We start from the raw sequence: 20,321 nt of genomic DNA on the forward strand, positions 1-20,321 counted from the left end.
TATCATATTAGAATCAGTCATTAATGCAAATATTCCCCAGTCAGACCAAAGAACCTCCAGAGGTACCTTCCACATGTTTTTCTCTATTAGTAGAAATCACTGGTAATCCCTGCTTGTATATATTTTAGGGGAAGAATGCCCTCCTGTGGTAGTTTGGTGTAGAACACAAAGTCTGGAGTACTCTGGTATTTTTTTCAAGGAGCGGTATCATTTTTAATGAATAGTTCTGCAAGTCTTGGAAACTAGCATAGGAAAAACCATAGGGGCACATGAAGGGATCTAAACGGGTTGATCTCATCCCACATCCTTGGAGACGAAAAGCCATAACAGAAATTACTTGTGTTACGCTCCCAAGTACTGCTACTTTAAAAATTATTTTATATTAATATTTCATGAGGGGCCCGATGGAACTCGGCTGTATGCAATTTCATCATTCAATTCACTTTACTGATAGATTGCTTACATTCTTGCAAAGCTAGATCTCATAAGATTGAAAGTAGTAAATTAACCATGTCATCATTTTTATGTCATAGGAGCAAGTAGGTTTTAAGCTCTGTTAATTTGTTTTGGGGAAGGGAAGTTTCCTTTGAGGAAAATGGGGACAATCTTTATAATTCTTTCTCATTGAAGAGACACAGAAGCATTTTTTCCTATGGAAGACATGAGGCTTCAGATAACTGGAGAAAGTCTGCAGTTAAGAACCCGAGTGCATCTGGAATCTTCTGACTGCAGAGTTTACCCTAAGGAAGCAACTTAAAAAAAAAAATAATAATTTTGTTGGCTGTGTTGGGTCTTTGTTGCTGCACGGGCTTTTCTCTAGTTGCGGAGAGCCGGGGCTGCTCTCTAGTTGCAATCACGGGCTTCTCATGGCGGTGGCTTCTCGTGTTGCGGAGCGCGGGCTCTAGGGCGTGCGGGCTTCAGTAGCTGCGGCAGATGGGCTCAGTAGCTGTGGCTCCCTGGCTCTAGAGCTCAGGCTCAGTCGTTGTGGCACATGGGTTTAGTTGCCCTGTGGCTTGTGGGATCTTTCCAGATCAGGGATTGAATGGTGTCTCCTGCATTGGCAGGTGGATTCTTTACCACTGGGCCACTAGGCAAGCCCAGGAAATAACTTTTAAGGGTTGAGTGAAGATATTAGAGGTCATAAAATATCTCAGCTATACTTTTTTTTTTGCTTGTTTTATATTTTTGACCATTAAAAACATACTCATTATATAAAAATTTGGGTAAAATATTCCGATGCTGTTTTTTCTTTTTTCCCCCACAGCTAATGTGAGGTGATCTGAGAATACTGATCACAACTCACATCGGTATGGTGCTTTATACTCGCAAAGCGCTTTCACTGGTGTTTGACCATCACGAAGAGTATGCTGCTGCTGCTCAGTCACTTCAGTCGTGTCCGACTCTGCACGACCCCGTAGACGGCAGCCCACCAGGCTCCCCCGTCCCTGGGATTCTCCAGGCAAGAACACTGGAGTGGGCTGCCATTTCCTTCTCCAATGCATGACAGTGAAAAGTGAAAGTGAAGTCGCTCAGTCGTGTCCGACTCTTCGTGACCCCATGGACTGCAGCCTACCAGGCTCCTCCGTCCATGGGATTTTCCAGGCAAGAGTACTGGAGTCGGGTGCCATTGCCTTCTCTGCACAAAGAGTATACTTGGTATCATAAATGGGCTGTAACTGACGACAAGGAACAAGGCACATTCACCAGCACAGTTCCTGTTAAGCAGGTAATCGCCTGTTTCCTTGCTGTTTCCCTGATCAACTCGGGGCTTTTTGGAGGCAGGAACGTGTCCTGTTCCACACTGCATGTCCAGTGTTTAGCGCTGTGCCTGTGCCTGTGTGATGTTAAGAGAGACATCCCTGCCCGTTAGCTGAATGAATAAACAGATGAATGAGGCCGTTCTTAGAGAGCATACATCTTAAAAGCATGTATTTGCACCAAGTATAGCTTGAAAAGATTCCATTGCTTTTGGTACAGGTGTTTTTATTGAACAATTTCTCTGAGAAGTGTTCAAGACTAATACAGCAGATTGTGAGTACCTTGACTCCAGACTGCTAAAACAGTGATGTGTGATGTTAAAAGCAAGCAAAGCCTCTCATCATTCTTCGAGACTCTGTAGGGGTAGTGAGGTCTGACCCTATCCCACATGACTTCCAGCCTGCTAGGTTTTTTCCTGTTGATGCTTTATGGAGTTTTGTCTGATTCAAGGTCAGAAGTAAGTGGCTAAAATTGACAGACTGACAAAAAGAGAACTGACTTCTGAGGCCGTCAACCAGAATCCCCACAGGGCAATAGCTCAAGCCACATTTACCGCTTCCATTTCAATGAGAAAAATGTTTCCAAATTTAAGGAAAAGATTTTTTCATCAAGGTGTGAAAACTAGCACAAAGGAACATTTTCACTGTGAATTTTTTCCCCCTAACAAATTTCTGAGTGCAGAGTTAGCAAAAAAGGAGTGGAAAGAACAGTATTTTATTGTCATTCCTATGACCTTTGTGGCCTTCGTCATGACCTGTGACTTTCTTTCATTCTTATACCTTGGTCTGGAGGATGGGAATCAGTACAGATTTAGACTTAGGAGACCCTAAGGGCAGTGCCCAGCCTACCGGAGATTGTTGGCTATGATGAGCATAAGGACAGTAATAAAGGAAAACACTGTCAGAGCAATTTGAGTTCTGGCTAATATAAGGCAAGGCTTTCCTGGTGGCTCAGCGGCAAAGAATCCGCCTGCAATGGAGATACAGGTTTGATTCCTGGGTTGGGAAGATCCCTCAAAGAGGAAATGGCAACCCAGTCCAGTATTCTTGCTGAGAAAAGCTCATGGACAGAGGTGCCTGGTGGGTTACAGTCCATAGGGTCACAGAGTCAGACAATACTGAGCACACACACATACACACAATACGAGGTAAATAGTTTAACTGAGTTTTGAGTGCTTAAAAATACACACTCAAGTTCTCTTGCTTGGGAATTACACTTTTCCTTATTGTAAATGGACTATTGATGCTTATTTTGATATTTTGGTAAGTGATTGATCAGAAAGAATTATGATTAGAATTAATCAACTTATAGAACATGGAGATACAAACCTATTGAGACGATTTTATAAAATGAATAGAAAGGAGCTGGTGTAGCAGAATACATGTTAATCTGCTGTCTGCCAGGCTTTGTGTAAGAGCTTATGGAGCCAGAGAAATGGCATCTCTGAAAATGGCTAGGATGTGAGCTTGCCTTTTATCCAAGGAAACCATCAAAGCAAAGCCCAGTGACGAACAGGAGACTATCTTAAGGAATTTTAATGCTCTGTGCATGAAATAATTGACTTATAAATAGGACCCAAGGTGAAGAAAACCTAGGGGCAATTTCTCTTTTGCTTTTGCTCCGAAGTGATGAGAAAAGTGCATTTCAAAGCATCAGGAAATGTGACCTCTGCATTTCCCTAGCTAGGCTGACTTTTTAAAGTGTCATTTTACATGGCAACAACTCCCTGATCTGCCATGGTTAGGAATCGGCACGTGTCCAAGTTAAACATGGACTTTGAGTCAGTAGAGTTAAGATGCACAGATTATGAAATTTCAAAGCAACAGGTTATGATAAAAATATACGTCAACAAATTGACAACAAAAATCATCGGCTCCTTCTTAGATGTTTTGGTAGGTATTTCAGAATCCTGCAATAGCTCTAGATCATTACTGGAACATCACATGTAAGTGCCCCTGCTATTATATTCCACTGACTCAACGCTCACAGAGGAATGCATCCAAAGGGGAATCTCGTGTATAAAGATGGGTCAGAAAATCATAATAGGCTGAATACTAAGAAAAGAAAACTTCACAGGTGCAGAGAAATGGTTTCACAGAAATAGGAACCCCAGTGTATATATGTTTCTCAATGACTTTCATATAAGGGGGGAGCCAGAAGGGTATATCATACACTGACATGAAGGTGATGGTTGTACCCAGTACAAATGCTCTTCCCTCCGAACCCCAACCCCCTTTTCTATCAAGATTTTAAAATGTATCTACACCCATGTAGGCATGATTGAGAATCACAGAATCATAGAATCAATCCTTTGATGAATAGAATCAAATTCCCCAGGCCTTTCACTCATTTCATCCCAGGGCCATCTGATGTTTTAAGTTATACAATGAGTATTCACTTACTTGCTTTCATGCTAAATACCAGAGCCTAAGGATTTCATTGATTACAGTGGTTGTTTGATCACTACTGGCAATTCACTACTCTTAAAATGAATACTTCAGGGACACTTGGGGGGATGTTTCATGTAGTCAGCTCTGTGTAAAATTTCCATAGTCAATGATGCCAGGGTGTTGGATTACAAAAGTCATGCTATGCAAGACTTGCGTTTTTAAAGTTCTTGCTGCAAAAGAACAGTTGCCAAATTCTTTTCCAGGGTCTGGCTCATTGCAGACATAACATTACTCTAGTCAACCCTGTAAAGGGAAAGCACTGGTCTACAGGGGACACTGAAATATTTACACAAAGGCCTTTGTGGAGGCAACGAGTTGATCACATATTATATTCCCATAATCCTTGGAGCATGATTTTGAGACATCAGTTTGAATATTAAAAAGTGAATTTTACAGGGACATAAGGTACTGTGATGAAAAGGAAATTATGTCTGACCATGGGGATTATGCTAGTGAAATAGTCAAGATTTTCTCTTAGATCTTTAGCACCTTCATTCTGCACATGTTCGAGGAATGTGCCAATCTATTTGGTTATTTCTTTATCATCAAATATGAAGTGACGTGCATTGTCTGCTGCCATTGAACACAATAGTTCACGTGCTTCGTTTGGAGTCTGGGGACAGGTATCTGAATATCATTTGAACAATGGTGACTGAGGAGTCATCAAAGAGGCTGTTTATCACAATGACCTCCATTAGTTCTCCTTTGTTCAAAGGCAGCTGGGGTTTGAGTTTACAGAGCACCATGTTCAGGCATGTACTTGGGTCTGCAGATTTCACACGACATTTTGCTTTTTAAGCTCACTTTGACTTTCAAATCAAAGACAACTGAGAACACTAGCAGCATACAAAACATCAGGTGCACGGTCAGCACACTTTACTGAGAAATCTGCAAAAAGAACAAGGTTAGGACATTTGAAAGTAGCTCTCTCCCATCATTCCCCTTTCCCCCCAAGTCTATTTAGTTAGAGGGGTTTTCAAGTATTCTTTTAGTAGGTGAGTTGAGGACCCATGACCCCAAATTTACAAATGAAGGTAGAAAATACTGATATGGTATGGATAGGGGAAGGGATTTAAAGAATTACAAAAAAGTATGTACTAGTCGGAGAAGCAGAGCTGTGGACAATGTGTGAATACTGAAAGATTTTGCCTTGCCAGCTGGGTTTCCCTGGTGGCTCAGACAGTAAAGAATTTGTCTGTAATGTAGGAGACCCGAGTTTGATTCCTGGGTGGGGAAGATCCCCTGGAAAAGGGAGTGGCTACCCACTCTAGTATTCTAGCCTGGAGAATTTCATGGACAGTGGAGCCTGATGGGCTACAGTCCCTGGGGCCACAAAGAGTCAGATACAACAGAGCTATGAACACTTTCACTTCCAGTTCTTTTCAAAAGTAATTTTTTGAGCCACATGAAATTGCCATCTTTGTAAGTAAAAAATGGTTGAATATGGGAAAGTTCATACAGTTCAAAATAACAGGGAAAATCCTGTGTCACAAATCTCTAGGTGCTGTCATGTACTGCCTTTGGCTTGTCCTCCAGTTTTTTTTTACATAGGTTCTTTTTACATCTGAGGAGACTTAACCTGATTTACTGTAGTTTATCACTTATACTGGGAATTAATACCACTGCCTTTAAGAATGCTCAGAGTTCACTACTAAAGAGAGTCCTATTTCTCCACAATACTCATTTTATTTGGAAAAGGCATAGTCCTTTCAGGACCCCAGAAGATACCCACCAATGGCCATTGCTACAGCTTTTGAAATTCTGCCCATTGCTTTCTTCTTAATCAGCTGCAACTCTGGTGGCCTGAACTGAGCAGGCAAGTTCCAACAGTTAGTCTACTATCCATATATTTCAAACATGTGGTGCCCATGTTTCTCTGTGTGCATATGTGTGTGTATGTAGCTTTTCATACTACACCGACCTCTGTGCTGAAAGATATTAGATATGAAAAGCAAAGTATACATTTTTGTAATTCAGATAACTGGAATAAACACAATTTAGTTCCAGAAATGCAGGATGACTCCAAAATGAATGGAAGTGGGATTATCTTACCTTGGTACTGAACGTTCATTTGCACAAAAAAGTTAGGGTTCAGTAAAACCACACGGAGGGAAGTGTGAGGCTTATTAGGGCATGCAAATGGAGAGAGGGAGAGAACTTACCACAGCCTGGAACAATCAAGACCAAAAGAAGAAAAAAGTAAACATCTGCATTAAAATCTCATTGGAAAGGAGCATAATTGTTTCATTTCCACCTGTCTAGTAAACAGCATCTTAGACGTTGGTTGGAGAAACCATCAGGTAGGCATTCTGGTCTCCGTGACCAGAGAATACTAACAGCAGTTCATTACTTTTTCTTTGGGAAGATCGCTGGAACAGTTGTTGACTCAAATTTAGGTTTGCTGAACTCACATCTTATCTGTCACTTCTGTACTGCTCAGTTAGTTCGTGGCCATTCCTGGAAAACCCTTGTCTTTCTCCTACAATCCCTCAGCTCCCACATTCCCTTCCTGATGAGGTTTTCTGCCATTTTTCTTGTGAAGGTTTCATTAAGGTCAAGAGTTGTTTTTTGTTTACTGCTGGTTTGAAAGATCATGTCCTTTTCTTTCCTCCCCTCCAGCAGATTGCCACATTTTTCTCTCCCAATACACATTCTCACTTCAGATAGTTCAGATTCTTTTCCTGGGAATTCATAAATGTGTAAACTTAGCTTCTTTCTGTAGACTGTATACACAGTCCTGACGCCCCTGCGCAGTGGGGGAAATCTACGTTGGATTAATTTGCTTATGGTAAGTGGCTAACTTTTCTTTCCAGGGAGACAGCAGCTATCTTGACTAATTTAGATGTTAGTTTTTAAACCGCCTTTGGTGATTACAGGACAATGTATGTCTTCCAAAAGACTTCAGTGGTAAATGATCTAGAATGACCATGCTGAATTTGATGCTTTTGTCTGCAGCCTTAGAGGAGTCTGAGGAGGACAAGAAGCCATGTGAAACTGTGCTTTACATGAAGGGAGAAAAAAATGGAAGACAGCGGGGCTGAGAGTCATTCTAACTGTGAAAATAAAAGGATGGAATGATTCTCCATGAAAGTAATAGTCTGAAATGTGAGTGCTGAAATACATTAAGGTTATAAGCCCTCCAGGAAAGAAACAGGATGGTCCCTGGGTTTATCCCACTTAAAGCATGGCTCAGAGACATTCATAATTAATATATAACATAAGTTCATTTTGCTTTTAGGCTAATGCTATGGCTAGCTAATATTTTCTATCTTGTTCATTATTTATGCAGTAAACTGAGAAAAATCACTTTGAAATGATATTGACCTCTAGTATAAGAAACAAAACAAGTAGATTACTTTCTGCGGAGAAGCAGTGATGGTTTGAAAGTAGGAGAAAAGAAAATGAATGATTTTAAAGTCAAAGGTTCATGGCTTTAACATGGTAGAGCCCTTAGGAACCTTTTATTTACTGGAATGCTATGGATTGCATTGCTTAAAAATATTCAATTAAATTTCACTTTCAAATATGATGCAAACCTGTATTTAGACGTTTTGGGGAGAATTGGAGGAGGGTGCTGAAGAAGAAGTGACTTCTTTCTTCAAGAAATTCAAAATCACTATTTTAACTCGATCTGTATTAGGACCCAAGGAGGGCTCTGCTCATTTATTTTTCAATTTAGTACATTTTTCTGGCTAAACACATAGACCCTCACACTTAGAGAAACACTCAAATATACCCAAACATATTCCTACCCTCACCCCACCCCCTGAGTCCTACGGCACATATACTTAGATGTCTTGTTAAGAATGAAAGACAGCAATCAACTACTCAACATTAAAGCTCATATTAGTAGGAAACTTACCTGCCCATAAAATGCCACACGGTAGTAGCGACCGAAGAGTCGCTTCTCTGAATTCACCACTTCTGCAACTTTCAGATATGACCGATGAATATCATAGTAAAGATCGGATAATTTCTGAAAACAGAAACAAAGGGTTTCATGAAGATGAAGCCAACATAAAAAAGAGAAAATTGTAAGTAATTCTCTGGTGTAATGAAGGATATTTGAATTAACTCCTGGGTTTATAACACCTACTTTGAAGTCTCTCTGCTTCTCAAAGACTGCAATGATGGGTTTGTTGACATCAGCGATGAGCTCATATCTCTCAGACTTCCAAAGAAACTCCACACACATGTACAGCTGCTCCACCAGGATATTCTGCAATTCCCCAAATGAAAATGTGATTTTACACAATGAAGACTGTGTCCCATCCCTGAAACTTGCTTCCAAAACTACTGCACTGTCAATCTTTTTCATAGTGGGATTTCTGCATCCCTCATCTTTGTGACTGGCAGTTACATCCATCCCGGGAGGTATAGTGGTGTCTTCTAGGATTCTTCTCTTTCCATAACATTATTAGTCCCTCAAACTTGCTAATTTAAATCTATGAAAAGTATTCAGATCTGTCAGGTTTTTTTTTTTTTTCCATTCCTACAGTCACAGGCTTAGATCAGACTCCTGTTTCTTCACTCCCAGACACCATGAAATAGTTTGCAAGCTAAACTGTTTTCCCTCTCCAGTTTGGTCGTACTGGTCCTGTGAGTAGCTCTCTAGTAATCTTTCTTCCAAAGACATCAACCTGATCATGAGCTTGCCACTGTCCCAAACCTTTCCAGTGCCTATGAACTGCTGCCTAAACTCTCTAGCATGACATTGAAGGAGCTCCAGAATCAGGTACCAACCTCCCTTTCAGTGGCCCTCCCCTTCAGCACCTTGGCATGGACTTGGCACTTTGGCTGTACTAGATGGTGCCACACCATTCTTAGGATGCTTTGTAATTTCCATACTTTTGCCTGTGATGTTGCTGCTGCTCCTTTGAGAAACTTAGTTTCTCATCTGACACTTTTTAAATCCTAGCAAATGTCAAGACCCAGTGCAAAAGTCTGCAGAGCTTTTATTTATGTTCCATCATCTGCATTCTAATTATTGTCACGTTAAAAAGTATTCCCTTTTTAACTGCAGCTGTAGACGATGCCTAGATTTAGCTATTGGGTCTTAGAGTGGTTGCCCCCACCTTGAAGGATGTTTATCTTTCACAAGATTCTAAACTCTTCAAGAACTGGGATTATGCCTTATTATCTTTGTCTCCCCAAATAAATTTGCCTTATTTATCTTTGTCTCAATGTCTCACATATACTAAGAGCTTAATAAATGTTCAACTGAACCAAATTATATACTTTCTAAAGCAAGTGGATAATACTGCTGGAATGTTTTCAGTGTCTTTTCAGAAAAGATTTTAAACAGTTTGAAATAGTTAATGCAAATGTGTAGTTACATTTACTGTTTGCAACGTACATTCAATTAATGTACAGCCTTATCTAAGATTTCTTTAACATGTCCCCCAAGATTTGTTTTCTGAATCCTTTTTTAAACCTATGTAATATTATGAATAAAAATTAGCTTTTGAAATATTTTATTTACTTGAGGAGGGGAGCTCTATTTTATTCACTTGAATTGTTGCTAAGTAACTCCTGATAGAAAGCTTCTTTTGAAAAATAACTGTAGTCTGCATACCAGGAGGTTTTCTGCAGAAACTAGTGAGACTTTCTGTTCAAGTCTCTTTGTTAATAAATTTTCCAATGCACTAAAAAAAGTGACCAGCTCAAAAAATTTTCAGCATTCCTTATCATATTTTATATTTTGTAGAAGAGCTGATTGCATAAATTTGGGTCCATCTTAGAGAATTAAAAGTTAGTTTAAATTTTCACTTTATCAGTGGAATTTGATATCTATGAATCTAGCTTAATTTTAGCTTGTATTTTATTTTGCCTAAGTCATGTTATAGGGTAACTTTGATTTTGGAATGAGATCTTCTCCTTCCTACTTAGTTTAATGTTACAACTCAATGTATCTTCTTACTTAATTACAATATATTCGATAATTTTCATCTAACCTCATTGTATGGCGTGTCTTGCATGCCAGAATCTTCTTTCATTTCCCCTTCTTCTTTAATGTTTGGTGTAATGCTCAGAAAAGCTGGCCAGCCCATAGAGAACATGCCTTAAGAGGACAGAGGAAAATGGAACATTATTATTTGAGCCAAATCCTGCATGGATTAGATAGTGACTTTGTGTTACATGATGTTACATGTGGTGGTTATAATACTCACACATCAATGAGATAGTTAGATTATGACTGTTGATAAATACTCTGCCAGGAAACCAGTTTTCCCTTTTTTATAATTTTTGTATTGTTCTCAACTGACCTGCTTTCTCTAAGGAGCTATTATGGGATTATGGACAGAACCCAGGCTTGTGGATTGATGTACTTCAATGTTCTGGTTTAATTAGCTTTTTGGAGTCTGTATCCCTTATTTGTTAAATCAGGGACATTAATATCTAATCTCAAGGATGCTGAAAGGATTCAAAGCATTAGTATTTGAGAAAATACCCAGTTATCATCACTGCCTTCTAAAGACAATACACAGTACTCACTAACTTTCACTCTTTTGCATTATTTAGAAAACTTCTCAAGATTTCTTAGCTTCATGGGCACCAAGACTAAGAAAGATGGAACTCTGCAGATGCATATGAAAATAGTTGATAATGAGCCATGTGTCCAGACAGGGGTCAGATCAGAACGTTAAAGGAATATGAGAGGTTAAGAGCACAGTCTGGAGTGACAGACCAGCCCTTGAACATGGCCCCATCACAAGCTAACCAGGGGGATCCGGGGCAGACTGCCTAACTTCTTTAGGTCCTATAAACAGGCAGGGATAACAGCATCTAACACACAGACTCCTTATTGGCAATTAACTGAGATATTTCCAGAGCACAGAACTTAGTGCGGTTGCCTACCTTGGAGCAAGTGCATTTTAAGTTATAATTAATACTTTTGTGGATATTTACATTTTTAATAATCAGGTCATTGGCTATGTGACTAAATTATCACCCCAAAACATGCTAGAAATGATAATGATAATAATTATTGCAATTGAATCTTTGTATTAAAAATTCTACTTTCCAACGTTTTATTAGCATTTTTCTTTGGTAATTAAATACATTAAAATATATGAGGATTGAATAGAGCAGGAAAAGCCATGACATAGTACTTCCTGGACGATGATGGTTGTTAGTACAACCGAAGAAGCTGTATTTTATGGAGTCACCTAAATTCACCTCTATAGTTGTTCTTCAATATCCACAGAGAATCGATTCCAGGACCCCCAGCAGATACTAAACTCTACAAATGGTGGTGGTCCAGTGGTTAAGACTCTGCATCCCCAATGCAAGGGGCCCTGGTTCGATTCTTGGTCGGGGACCCACATGCCACAACTAAAAGTTTGCATGCCGCAACTAAAGATCGCACATACCACAACTAAGACCCAACTCCACCAAACAAATGTTGGGCTTCCCAGATGGCTCAAACGGTAACGAATCTGCCTGCAATGCAGGAGACCTGGGCTTGATCCCTGGGTCAGGAAGATTCCCTGGAGAAGGGAATGGCTACCCACTGCAGTATTCTTGCCTGGAGAATTCCATGGACAGAGGAGCCTAGTAAAGATTCAGACATGATTGAGGGACTAACACTTCCTTTTCACAATGCTCAAGTCCTTTATTTTAAACGACATAGTAGGATGAGCCCTCTGTATCTGTGGATTCTCACTGATGGAGTGGTTGGTTGAATCTGCAGATCTGGAATTCCCACATGCAGAGGGCCAACTGTCTTCTTATCATGTGTACACTGTAGTGAAGGGACAGTTTACTTCTCTGACTTAGAAACATCACAACATAGAAACACATTGAAGACTTCAAATACATGCCAGTGAGCTTCAGATGTATGGCAACGAATACAAATATATGCTGCTGCTAAGTTGTTTCAGTCGTGTCCGACTCTGTGCGACCCCATAGACGGCAGTCCACCAGGCTTCCCCGTCCCTGGGATTCTCCAGGCAAGAACACTGGAGTGGGTTGCCATTTCCTTCTCCAATGCATGAAAGTGAAAAGTGAAAGTGAAGTCGCTCAGTCATGTCCGACTCCTAGCGACCTCATGGACTGCAGCCCACCAGGCTCCTAAGTCCATGGAATTTTCCAGGCAAGAGTACTGGAGTGGGGTGCCATTGCCTTCTCCACACACACACACACACACTGCTGCTGCTGCTGCTGCTGCTAAGTCACTTCAGTCGTGTCCGACTCTGTGTGACCCCATAGATGGCAGCCCACCAGGCTCCGCCATCCCTGGGATTCTCCAGGCAAGAACACTGGAGTGGGTTGCCATTTCCTTCTCCAATGCATGACAGTGAAAAGTGAAAGTGAAGTCGCTCAGTTGTGTCTGACTCTAGTGACCCCATGGACTGCAGCCTACCAGGCTTCTCCATCCATGGGATTTTCCAGGCAAGAGTACTGGAGTGGGGTGCCATTGCCTTCTCCGAAATATATGCTAATGTATCATAAATAATCACCTTCAATATTTAAAGTTTATAAAACACATACAGTGGACCCTTAAACAACCCAGATTTGAACTGTATGGGTCTGCTTAAATGCAGATTTTTTAGTAAGTACATACTGCAGCACTGCACTGTCTGTGGTTGGTCAAATCAATGGATGTGGATATGCAGGGCCAACTGTAAAGTTATCCCCAGGGTTGGGTGTCCCAACCTTCTCATTGTCCAAAGGTCAATAGGTATATATATTTTTCTCAATGGATATATTATTCCAATATCATTATTGGTCTAAACATATTTAGATCTTTTTTGAATATTCAAGATTTAGATACGTTTTGGGCTACAAGTTCCCACAACTTCTCAAACTGACACCTAGTTTTATCAGGTTTCTCAAAATAACTTTTATGGAACTGTATGGTATCTGATTATGAAAAAAACAGATGAGGACGAAGGGCATGTTAAATAAAACAAGAATGGTTTTGATGACTTGCCTGTATAAATAGGAAGCATGAAACTGAGCAAGGAGACCCTTGAATTTTATCGTGGACATGAGTCATGAGGCCAAGTCTGGTGTCTTCTTCAAGGCCCTCAAACGAATGAGCATACTGTCTCAGAATTCACTTTGGTCATTTGGTTCAAATATCTTATTTGCAAAATCCACCGAAACTCTTTGGGAGATATATACATATTTAAAAGAATAAGGGACCAAAAGAATTATGTTTCCAGAATGATACAACCAAAGTCCATTTCCCTTTTGTTTAGATATTTTAATCTAAACATTTAAATATTTGTTTCTCTTGTTCATACACTGAGTTTTCCATTTCATTTTGAAAGTTAAGAGAGTATTATGAGATAGACTGAAGTTCATAAACTGGGTTTGAACAGAATTTTATAAGGATACATTGTTGTTTTTTTTACAAAGTATAATTCTTTGGTTATTATTACAAAATGTTTATCAGATGTTAAAGACGGAATATTTTTAATTAAAGGAAGATTATACTGTAAATTACTATACGTTATAAATTGTCAGAATCAATGTATACTTAAAGAAACTGAAACATGTAGATTATAGGCACAGTCCTGGTATGTGCGTGTACATGCTCAGTTGCTCAGTCGTGTCCGACTCTGTGGACCCATGTGACTGTAGCTTGCTAGGTTCTTCTGTCCATTGAATTTTCCAGGCAAGAATACTGGAGTGGGTTGCCACTTCCTACTTCAGGGGATCTTTCCAACTCAAGATTCAAACCTGCGTCTCCTGCATTGGCAGGCGGATTCTTTACCACAGAGTCACCTGGGAAGCCCACGGTCCTGTATACTATATTTATATGTCACTTTTCTGCACTCCTTATTTTGAATAAACAGTTTTATGACATTTCAACAATAAAATGGATTTCCCTTGCAATTTTAAACAATTCATCCATTTCAGAATAGAATCCCAAAGACAGTCTAGCATGCAAACTGATAACAAAACATGGCCATAATATTATATAAGATGCACTTCTGTTTGCTGAGAACTCTTGAGGTCCCTAAACTTCATAAAGTTTGATGATGGAATTTCTGAATGGTAAGAACTTTGGGTTTCGACAGAGTAAGTTATGTAGGTCCGAGACAGTTTTTGCTTTTGGGAATACATTTAAAAGTTTCATTGGCGTGAAACTGAATCAGGACATGGTTTCCTCTGCACCATGCCCTGGGGGTAAAGGAGCCCAGTTAAATCACTCACTTCCTCCACTGGGAGTTGTTAGTAATGGATTGCTATCACAAGGGTGGACATCCTCCAGGAGCAGGGATGGTACGCAAATCTTTTCCATTTTCCAGTAACCTATGGCAGTGCAAGATGAAGTTAGGACATTGTTACAAGTTTATGTTAATTCAAGCTTATGAAACTATGAATCGTTAACCAGTGAAGCCTTCTCATTTGGAACTAAGAAGTGGACCAGTTAGCCGGGTTGTGCATAAAATAAACACGATGATGACATGAAGAGAAAGGTAAAACTCAAAAGTACAGCGTCATTAGAAATATCTGTGAAAACTAACACTGCTAAAACACTGAGATTAATCAATTTAAAGCTAATAAATACATTGTATGTATTAGTTTATCTATCAGGTTTTGACATGTTGATTTCTCCCCACACGTGGTTGTCTTACCCCTTCTTTTCAGGTATTCTGCAATGAGGGCAGCTATATGGATATAACACATGGCCGCCTGTAAGAGAAAAGCAAATAGTGTGAGAGGAAGATTTTACCATCTATCTCATACTAAAGATTTTACTATCAGTCTAATTCAGACTAATCCTCCAAGGAAGGTCTGTATTCCAAATCAGAATATGCAGAGAAATCCTTTTCATGGTAGAACCAAAAGTAACAATCAATTAGATTTCCAAAAAGTACACCCTCAAGAATAAAAAGCATATTTGGGTTTTTTTTTTTTTTGGTTTGCTTTTCTTGATTTAGTTTCCAGGTGGGTGAATGAGATGACTTGAAGAATTTTCTACAGAATTATCTTCCTGCATTAATATCTATGTTTCTCCTCTTTCTCTAAACAGCATCTGGATATAAACTGGAAGTGAAAATTAGCTGTCTTCTTACTTTTTTTTTTTAACCTCCAGCCCTAGACCCCCTTAGAATTTCTGTCATCTTTAAATGGTAGCCTCAAGAGGCAGCAGTTGATGAAATAGTGTGACCTAATGTATCACGTATGCATTCTTTAACCAGATTATTTCAGTGACATTTTATTGCCCTTTAAAATCTATTGCAAAGCCCTAGAACATTGCTCAACACACACTAGATGCTGAGTGGCTGAAGAATCCAAATGACTTCAGCATTTCCTTTCGAAGTTTTGTGGAGAACTTCTCCACATTCAGGGTGATCCAAGGGAACTGGAGTCGCTCTTCTGTGTCCTCACCGAACTGCTATCCAGTGAGGCCTCTGCTCAGATCTACATCCATCCCAGAGCCCTTCACCTGCATTTAGAAGAATTACAGGTTTCTTGGACAAACTCATCTCTTTCCAAAGCGGGCAAAATTTTGGGAACAAAGCAGAACTTTCCCACTGAGTGTCTGGAACTGCTCCACATGGGTGCTGTGAGTTGCTGCCCATAAATCCACCAGTGTTTAAACAGACATAGGAAGGTTAGCTATTGATTTATAACTGTCACACAGTGGCCTGTCATCAACATGGCCCTTAGAACTGTGAACCTATTGCTAGTTCGATGAGTTGCGCATGAGGACATATTACTCGAAACTGCCTTTACTCACCATGATGGTATGTTTCCCCATTTCACTCTAATTCCAGGGAAGAAGTTTTAACACACACAACAGTAATTTACATAACTTTTAATTTCCAGATACCCTTACAATCATCGTCCCTAGCCTCAGGCTTTAGCATTTGGTCTCCACTGCACATCCTACAACTGCAGGTGGTCCCCCTAGACTCTGGCTTTTATTTGATATCATTTACGTGGAGTCAGGTATCCTTGAATCTTACATGCAAATGTATTGCACATGACATGTTGGGTTGGCCAAAAAGTTCATTTGGGTCTTCCATCTACTCTTAGAGAGAAACCTGAATGAACGTTTTGGTCAACCCAATAAAATCAGGTCATATTGACATTAGTTGGGCAATACGGTAACTTTCTATATTCCTGATGTAAATGACAATCCAATGGTCCTGATTAAGAGGACTATGCTGACAAAGAAGGACCGAGTCTTTGCTGATCACCTCAGATAAGTCTCCGTTTCTGGCATGAATTTTGGCCATGCTTTCTAGCCAGGTCCTCCGCAGCTCAGGGGTGCTGGCGTAGGAGTTTGCCAGGCTGTACTGGAGATCCACCAGCATCTCTGGATCCTTCTCATGCTCCTTCATCTGAGCCGTGGCCATCAAAACAGTCCTTATTCGTTTAGTCAGGTCTTTCACCTCTGCTGGGAAATTGCTGTTCTTTGGAAAACAGAGAGCCTGGGTCATTATCTGTTTAGATTTCACAAGTTAACTCACTTCAAGTTATGCTTTTAGCTATGGCATGGCATCATGGTCGGTGCATTTTATACACTGTTCACAAATATGTATATTCTCTGTGGATAAATTCTATGTATTGTGATTGCGGTTGTGCACATTTGAAGATGAGTCATAGTAGAGTCCACTTTGTCTTCTAGCCTATATTCTTCTAGTGACAGCATCCTAACTGTCCTTTGACATCATCTAGCATCCTCTCTGGCTCTGGTTTGTGTGATTTGCATGTGTCTACTTCCTTCCCTTGGACTGCAAGGAGATCAAACCAGTCAATCCTAAAGGAAATCAACCCTGAATATTCATTGGAAGGACTGATGCTGAAGCTAAAGCTCCAATACTTCAGCCACCTGATGAGAAGTGCCGACTCCCTGGAAAAGACCCTGATGCTGGGCAAGACTGAAGGCAAAAGCAGAAGAGGATAGCAGAGGATGAGATGGTTAGATAGCATCACTGACCCAATGGACACGAATTTGAGCAAACTCTGGGAGATAGTGAAGGACAGAGGTGTGCTGCAGTCCATGGGGTTGCAAAGGGTCAGACACAACTTACAGACTGAACAATAACACCACTTCCTTCCCAGGGCTGGGCATGATACTGGCCTGGATAATCAATCATATTCTTTGATACCCCAGGTCACAGTGATTGGTTTAGGGATTGGGCATATGATACAAGGTTGGATCAAAGAGACTCAGTCTAGGAACTTTAATTTCCCACTCACAGATTACTACCAGTGTTCTCAGAATTTCTGAGAGACTAAGCTCATGGGGACAGCCTACCTGTAAATGAAGTAAACGAAGAAAATTGAACTGAGAGACAGAGAGGCAAAAAAGTAGAGGCGGTAGGGGAAAGAGATCTGAAAACCTTATTTTAATCCCTGGGTTCACTCATGCCTGTCACCAGGCTCTACCCCAGGACTTTTCAGTATAATGATTGAAGGAGATGTCCCCAAAAAGTTCTAAAAGAAAGGTAAAATGAATTTGACCAAGAGTAGGATCATGAGAGAATCACTGTGCTTTATATATATATATATATATATATATATATATATATATATTTGATATATGTGGTTAGTTTTATTGTCCCATATCATTCAGCCCCATACCTTGGTAATATCACTTAACAGATTACATGCTCAAAGTAGAAGCAAATTCAATGTCAGGACTCAAAGTGTCAATAAATAAAATGCAGAATTTGTTTTTTTTTTGTGATTTTGACATCTCATAAAAAGAATCCAACAGCTTAGTTTATTCCCAATTCCTTAAAAAAAGTCCACAATGCATTTCTTACTTTCATTTGCTTGTCTCCATTAGCAAAATTATTGGTAATAGCAAGGGAATGCTGAAAACGAGAGCCTCCAATCCCAGCATCAGCTATTAACTGGCTTACGGCCTTGATGAGCTGAAAGAGAAAACAAAAATGGAGCCTCAAAAGTAAGTAACTCCAAAATAGTAGGTGTAAAGAAAACCATTGACTTGGGTGGATGTATCATGAATATATCCCTGTAGGCCCAACGAATGTGCTCAGAATCTGGTGGAATTTGGCATCCTAGAAATAGTCATGGTTTCTCAAGTTGTATATTCTATTATCAGTGGTCTGCAACCTTTTCGGCCCCAGGGACCAGTTTTGTGGAAGACAGGGGCAGGGGGGATGGTTTTGGGATGATCCAAGTAACTACATCTACTGTGCACTTTATTTCTATTATTACTACATTGTAATACATAATGAAGTAACTATATAGCTCACCATAATGCAGAATCAGTGAGAGCCCTGAGTGTGAGCTCAGGTAGTAAGGGGAGCGATAGGGAGTGATTGTAAATACAGATGTAGCTTCACTTGCTTGCTTTCCCCTCAATTCCTGCTTTGTGGCCCAGTTCCTAACAGGCCATCGACCAAACTGGGGTTGGGGACCTCTGTTCCATATGATTCTATTTATTCCCTGGCAGAAAAAAGGAAAAGTACAAGTGGAATTATGGACTTTGCTAATTTCTGTCCAGCTGCCCTCTTTCTGTGAATCAGAACTGAGTGTGATGAGCATCCTTAAAGAGGAATCTGATGAAGGAATGGGGATCTGGTTGCCCTGGAAACAGGAAGCTTGTATCAATGCTGAAACAGATGAGTGGTTTTAACAACATTAATGAAAACTGGCAGCACTTACTTGTAAGTGCGACCGTACAATTGACTTCTGCTTGTTAAATTCAAAATTCTTCCTCATAAAGAAGTATAGAAGTGCTGATGCTTCCATCTGAGTTGACCGTGACCTGTGGTTACAGCATTTTAGGACTTCATAGCAGAATGATCCACACAGGTCAGCAGGCCCTTGGAAAAATGCTGAAGGAAACTGTGGAGACAGAAGTGCTGGTGAAATGAGCAAATTCCTTCATTTCGCTCTGTTCATTCTCATATTTGAAAATTCCTTAGAACAAAATCCTTTTTTTTTTTTAAACCTAGACTTTTTCTACCATTTGTAGGTGGAAGAAGATATAATTTTATTTACCTAAGTCGATGCTAGTATTGGGGCTTTCATGGTAGCCCAGTGGTAAAGAATCCACCTGCCAATGCAGAAGATGCAGGTTTGATCTTTGGGTCAGAAAGATTCCCTGGAGGAGGAAATGGCAACCCACTTCCTGGGAATTCTTGCCTGGGAAATCCCATGGCCAAGAAGCCTGGCAGGGTACAGTCCATGGGGTCACAGAAGAGTCGGACATGACTGAGTGACTAAATAACATGTTGTAAGTATCCTTTGCATCAATAATGGATGATTACTCAAAGAAACAGAATGAGAGCTTTGAGATAGTTTCTATTCACTCAACATTGTAAAGCCACAGGTCCTCAAAGGGGACTCTTTTGAAGTGGAACGATTTAAAATCACAGTTGATGGTGTATATTTTACCTAACTCTGCCACAAACACTGAGAACCCAAAGAATTGGAAGCCAAATGCCAATTTTATTCCCTTTTTATATCCAGCAGATAAGCCATCAAGGCTGTGAACTTATTCTGAGACCATGAATCAAACAGTCTAATAAAACCAAATAAATCAACATAGAATCAAACCACCCTTCTTTCCACCCTACTGAGAGACGTAAGGATTAGTGCTTGTTTATTGTCAGTAATGGGCGTCCCTGGTGGCTCAGATGGTGGTGAATCTGCATGCAATGCAGAAGACCTGGGTTCAATCCCTGGGTCGGGAGGATCCCTCAGAGAAGGGCTTGGCAACCCACTACACTATTCTTGCCTGAAGAATTTCATGGACAGAGGAGCCTGGCCGGCTACAGTCCATGGGGTCACAAAGAGTCGGACATGCTGAGTGACTAACACTTTCAGTGTCAGTAATCAACACTTCACTGAGCTCTCCAAGGAACCTGGACTCTTACCTTACACACAAACAGCCTCAACGAGGCAAACACGTGCTTCAGTGCGGTAGCTGATTGGTTGACTTGGAAAAAGAGCATGTAGGTGTCAAAGACCCTTTTCATCATTGAATTCTGACATTCAGATTGTTGGAGTTGTCTCTGGAAATTCAACACAGCACTTATTTAGGATGAGTGGAAGGACTCCTGTATTCTTTCAAAAAATATTTTCTCTGGGCCGGCAATGAGATGGTTAGATAGGATCATCAACTCAATGGACATGAACTTGGGCAAACTTCGGGAGATAGTAAGG

At 40.3% G+C, this 20,321-nt stretch overlaps 1 protein-coding gene across 9 annotated transcripts in view; it reads right to left on the reverse strand.

Annotated features, from left to right (window-relative positions):
* Window positions 1-20,321, reverse strand: part of DOCK10 (dedicator of cytokinesis 10) — a 304,825-nt gene that overhangs the window by 12,196 nt on the left and 272,308 nt on the right. For 7 of the 9 annotated variants that reach the window (XM_070773197.1, XM_070773206.1, XM_070773190.1 and 4 more), the window contains exons 42-50: window positions 20,033-20,170; window positions 18,816-18,998; window positions 17,948-18,058; window positions 16,373-16,588; window positions 14,801-14,858; window positions 14,376-14,474; window positions 10,163-10,269; window positions 8,305-8,427; window positions 8,071-8,184 (exon numbers count right to left, since the gene is read on the reverse strand). In XM_070773197.1, coding sequence (XP_070629298.1) covers window positions 8,071-8,184; window positions 8,305-8,427; window positions 10,163-10,269; window positions 14,376-14,474; window positions 14,801-14,858; window positions 16,373-16,588; window positions 17,948-18,058; window positions 18,816-18,998; window positions 20,033-20,170 — 1,149 coding nt within the window. Of the gene's footprint in view, window positions 1-8,070; window positions 8,185-8,304; window positions 8,428-10,162; window positions 10,270-14,375; window positions 14,475-14,800; window positions 14,859-16,372; window positions 16,589-17,947; window positions 18,059-18,815; window positions 18,999-20,032; window positions 20,171-20,321 lie in introns of those variants that run through there. The other 2 variants (XM_070773216.1, XR_011562013.1) reach the window with 2 other exon arrangements.

Source organism: Bos indicus, chromosome 2, assembly GCF_029378745.1.
Source record: "Bos indicus isolate NIAB-ARS_2022 breed Sahiwal x Tharparkar chromosome 2, NIAB-ARS_B.indTharparkar_mat_pri_1.0, whole genome shotgun sequence".
Taxonomy (NCBI): Eukaryota; Metazoa; Chordata; class Mammalia; order Artiodactyla; family Bovidae; genus Bos; species Bos indicus.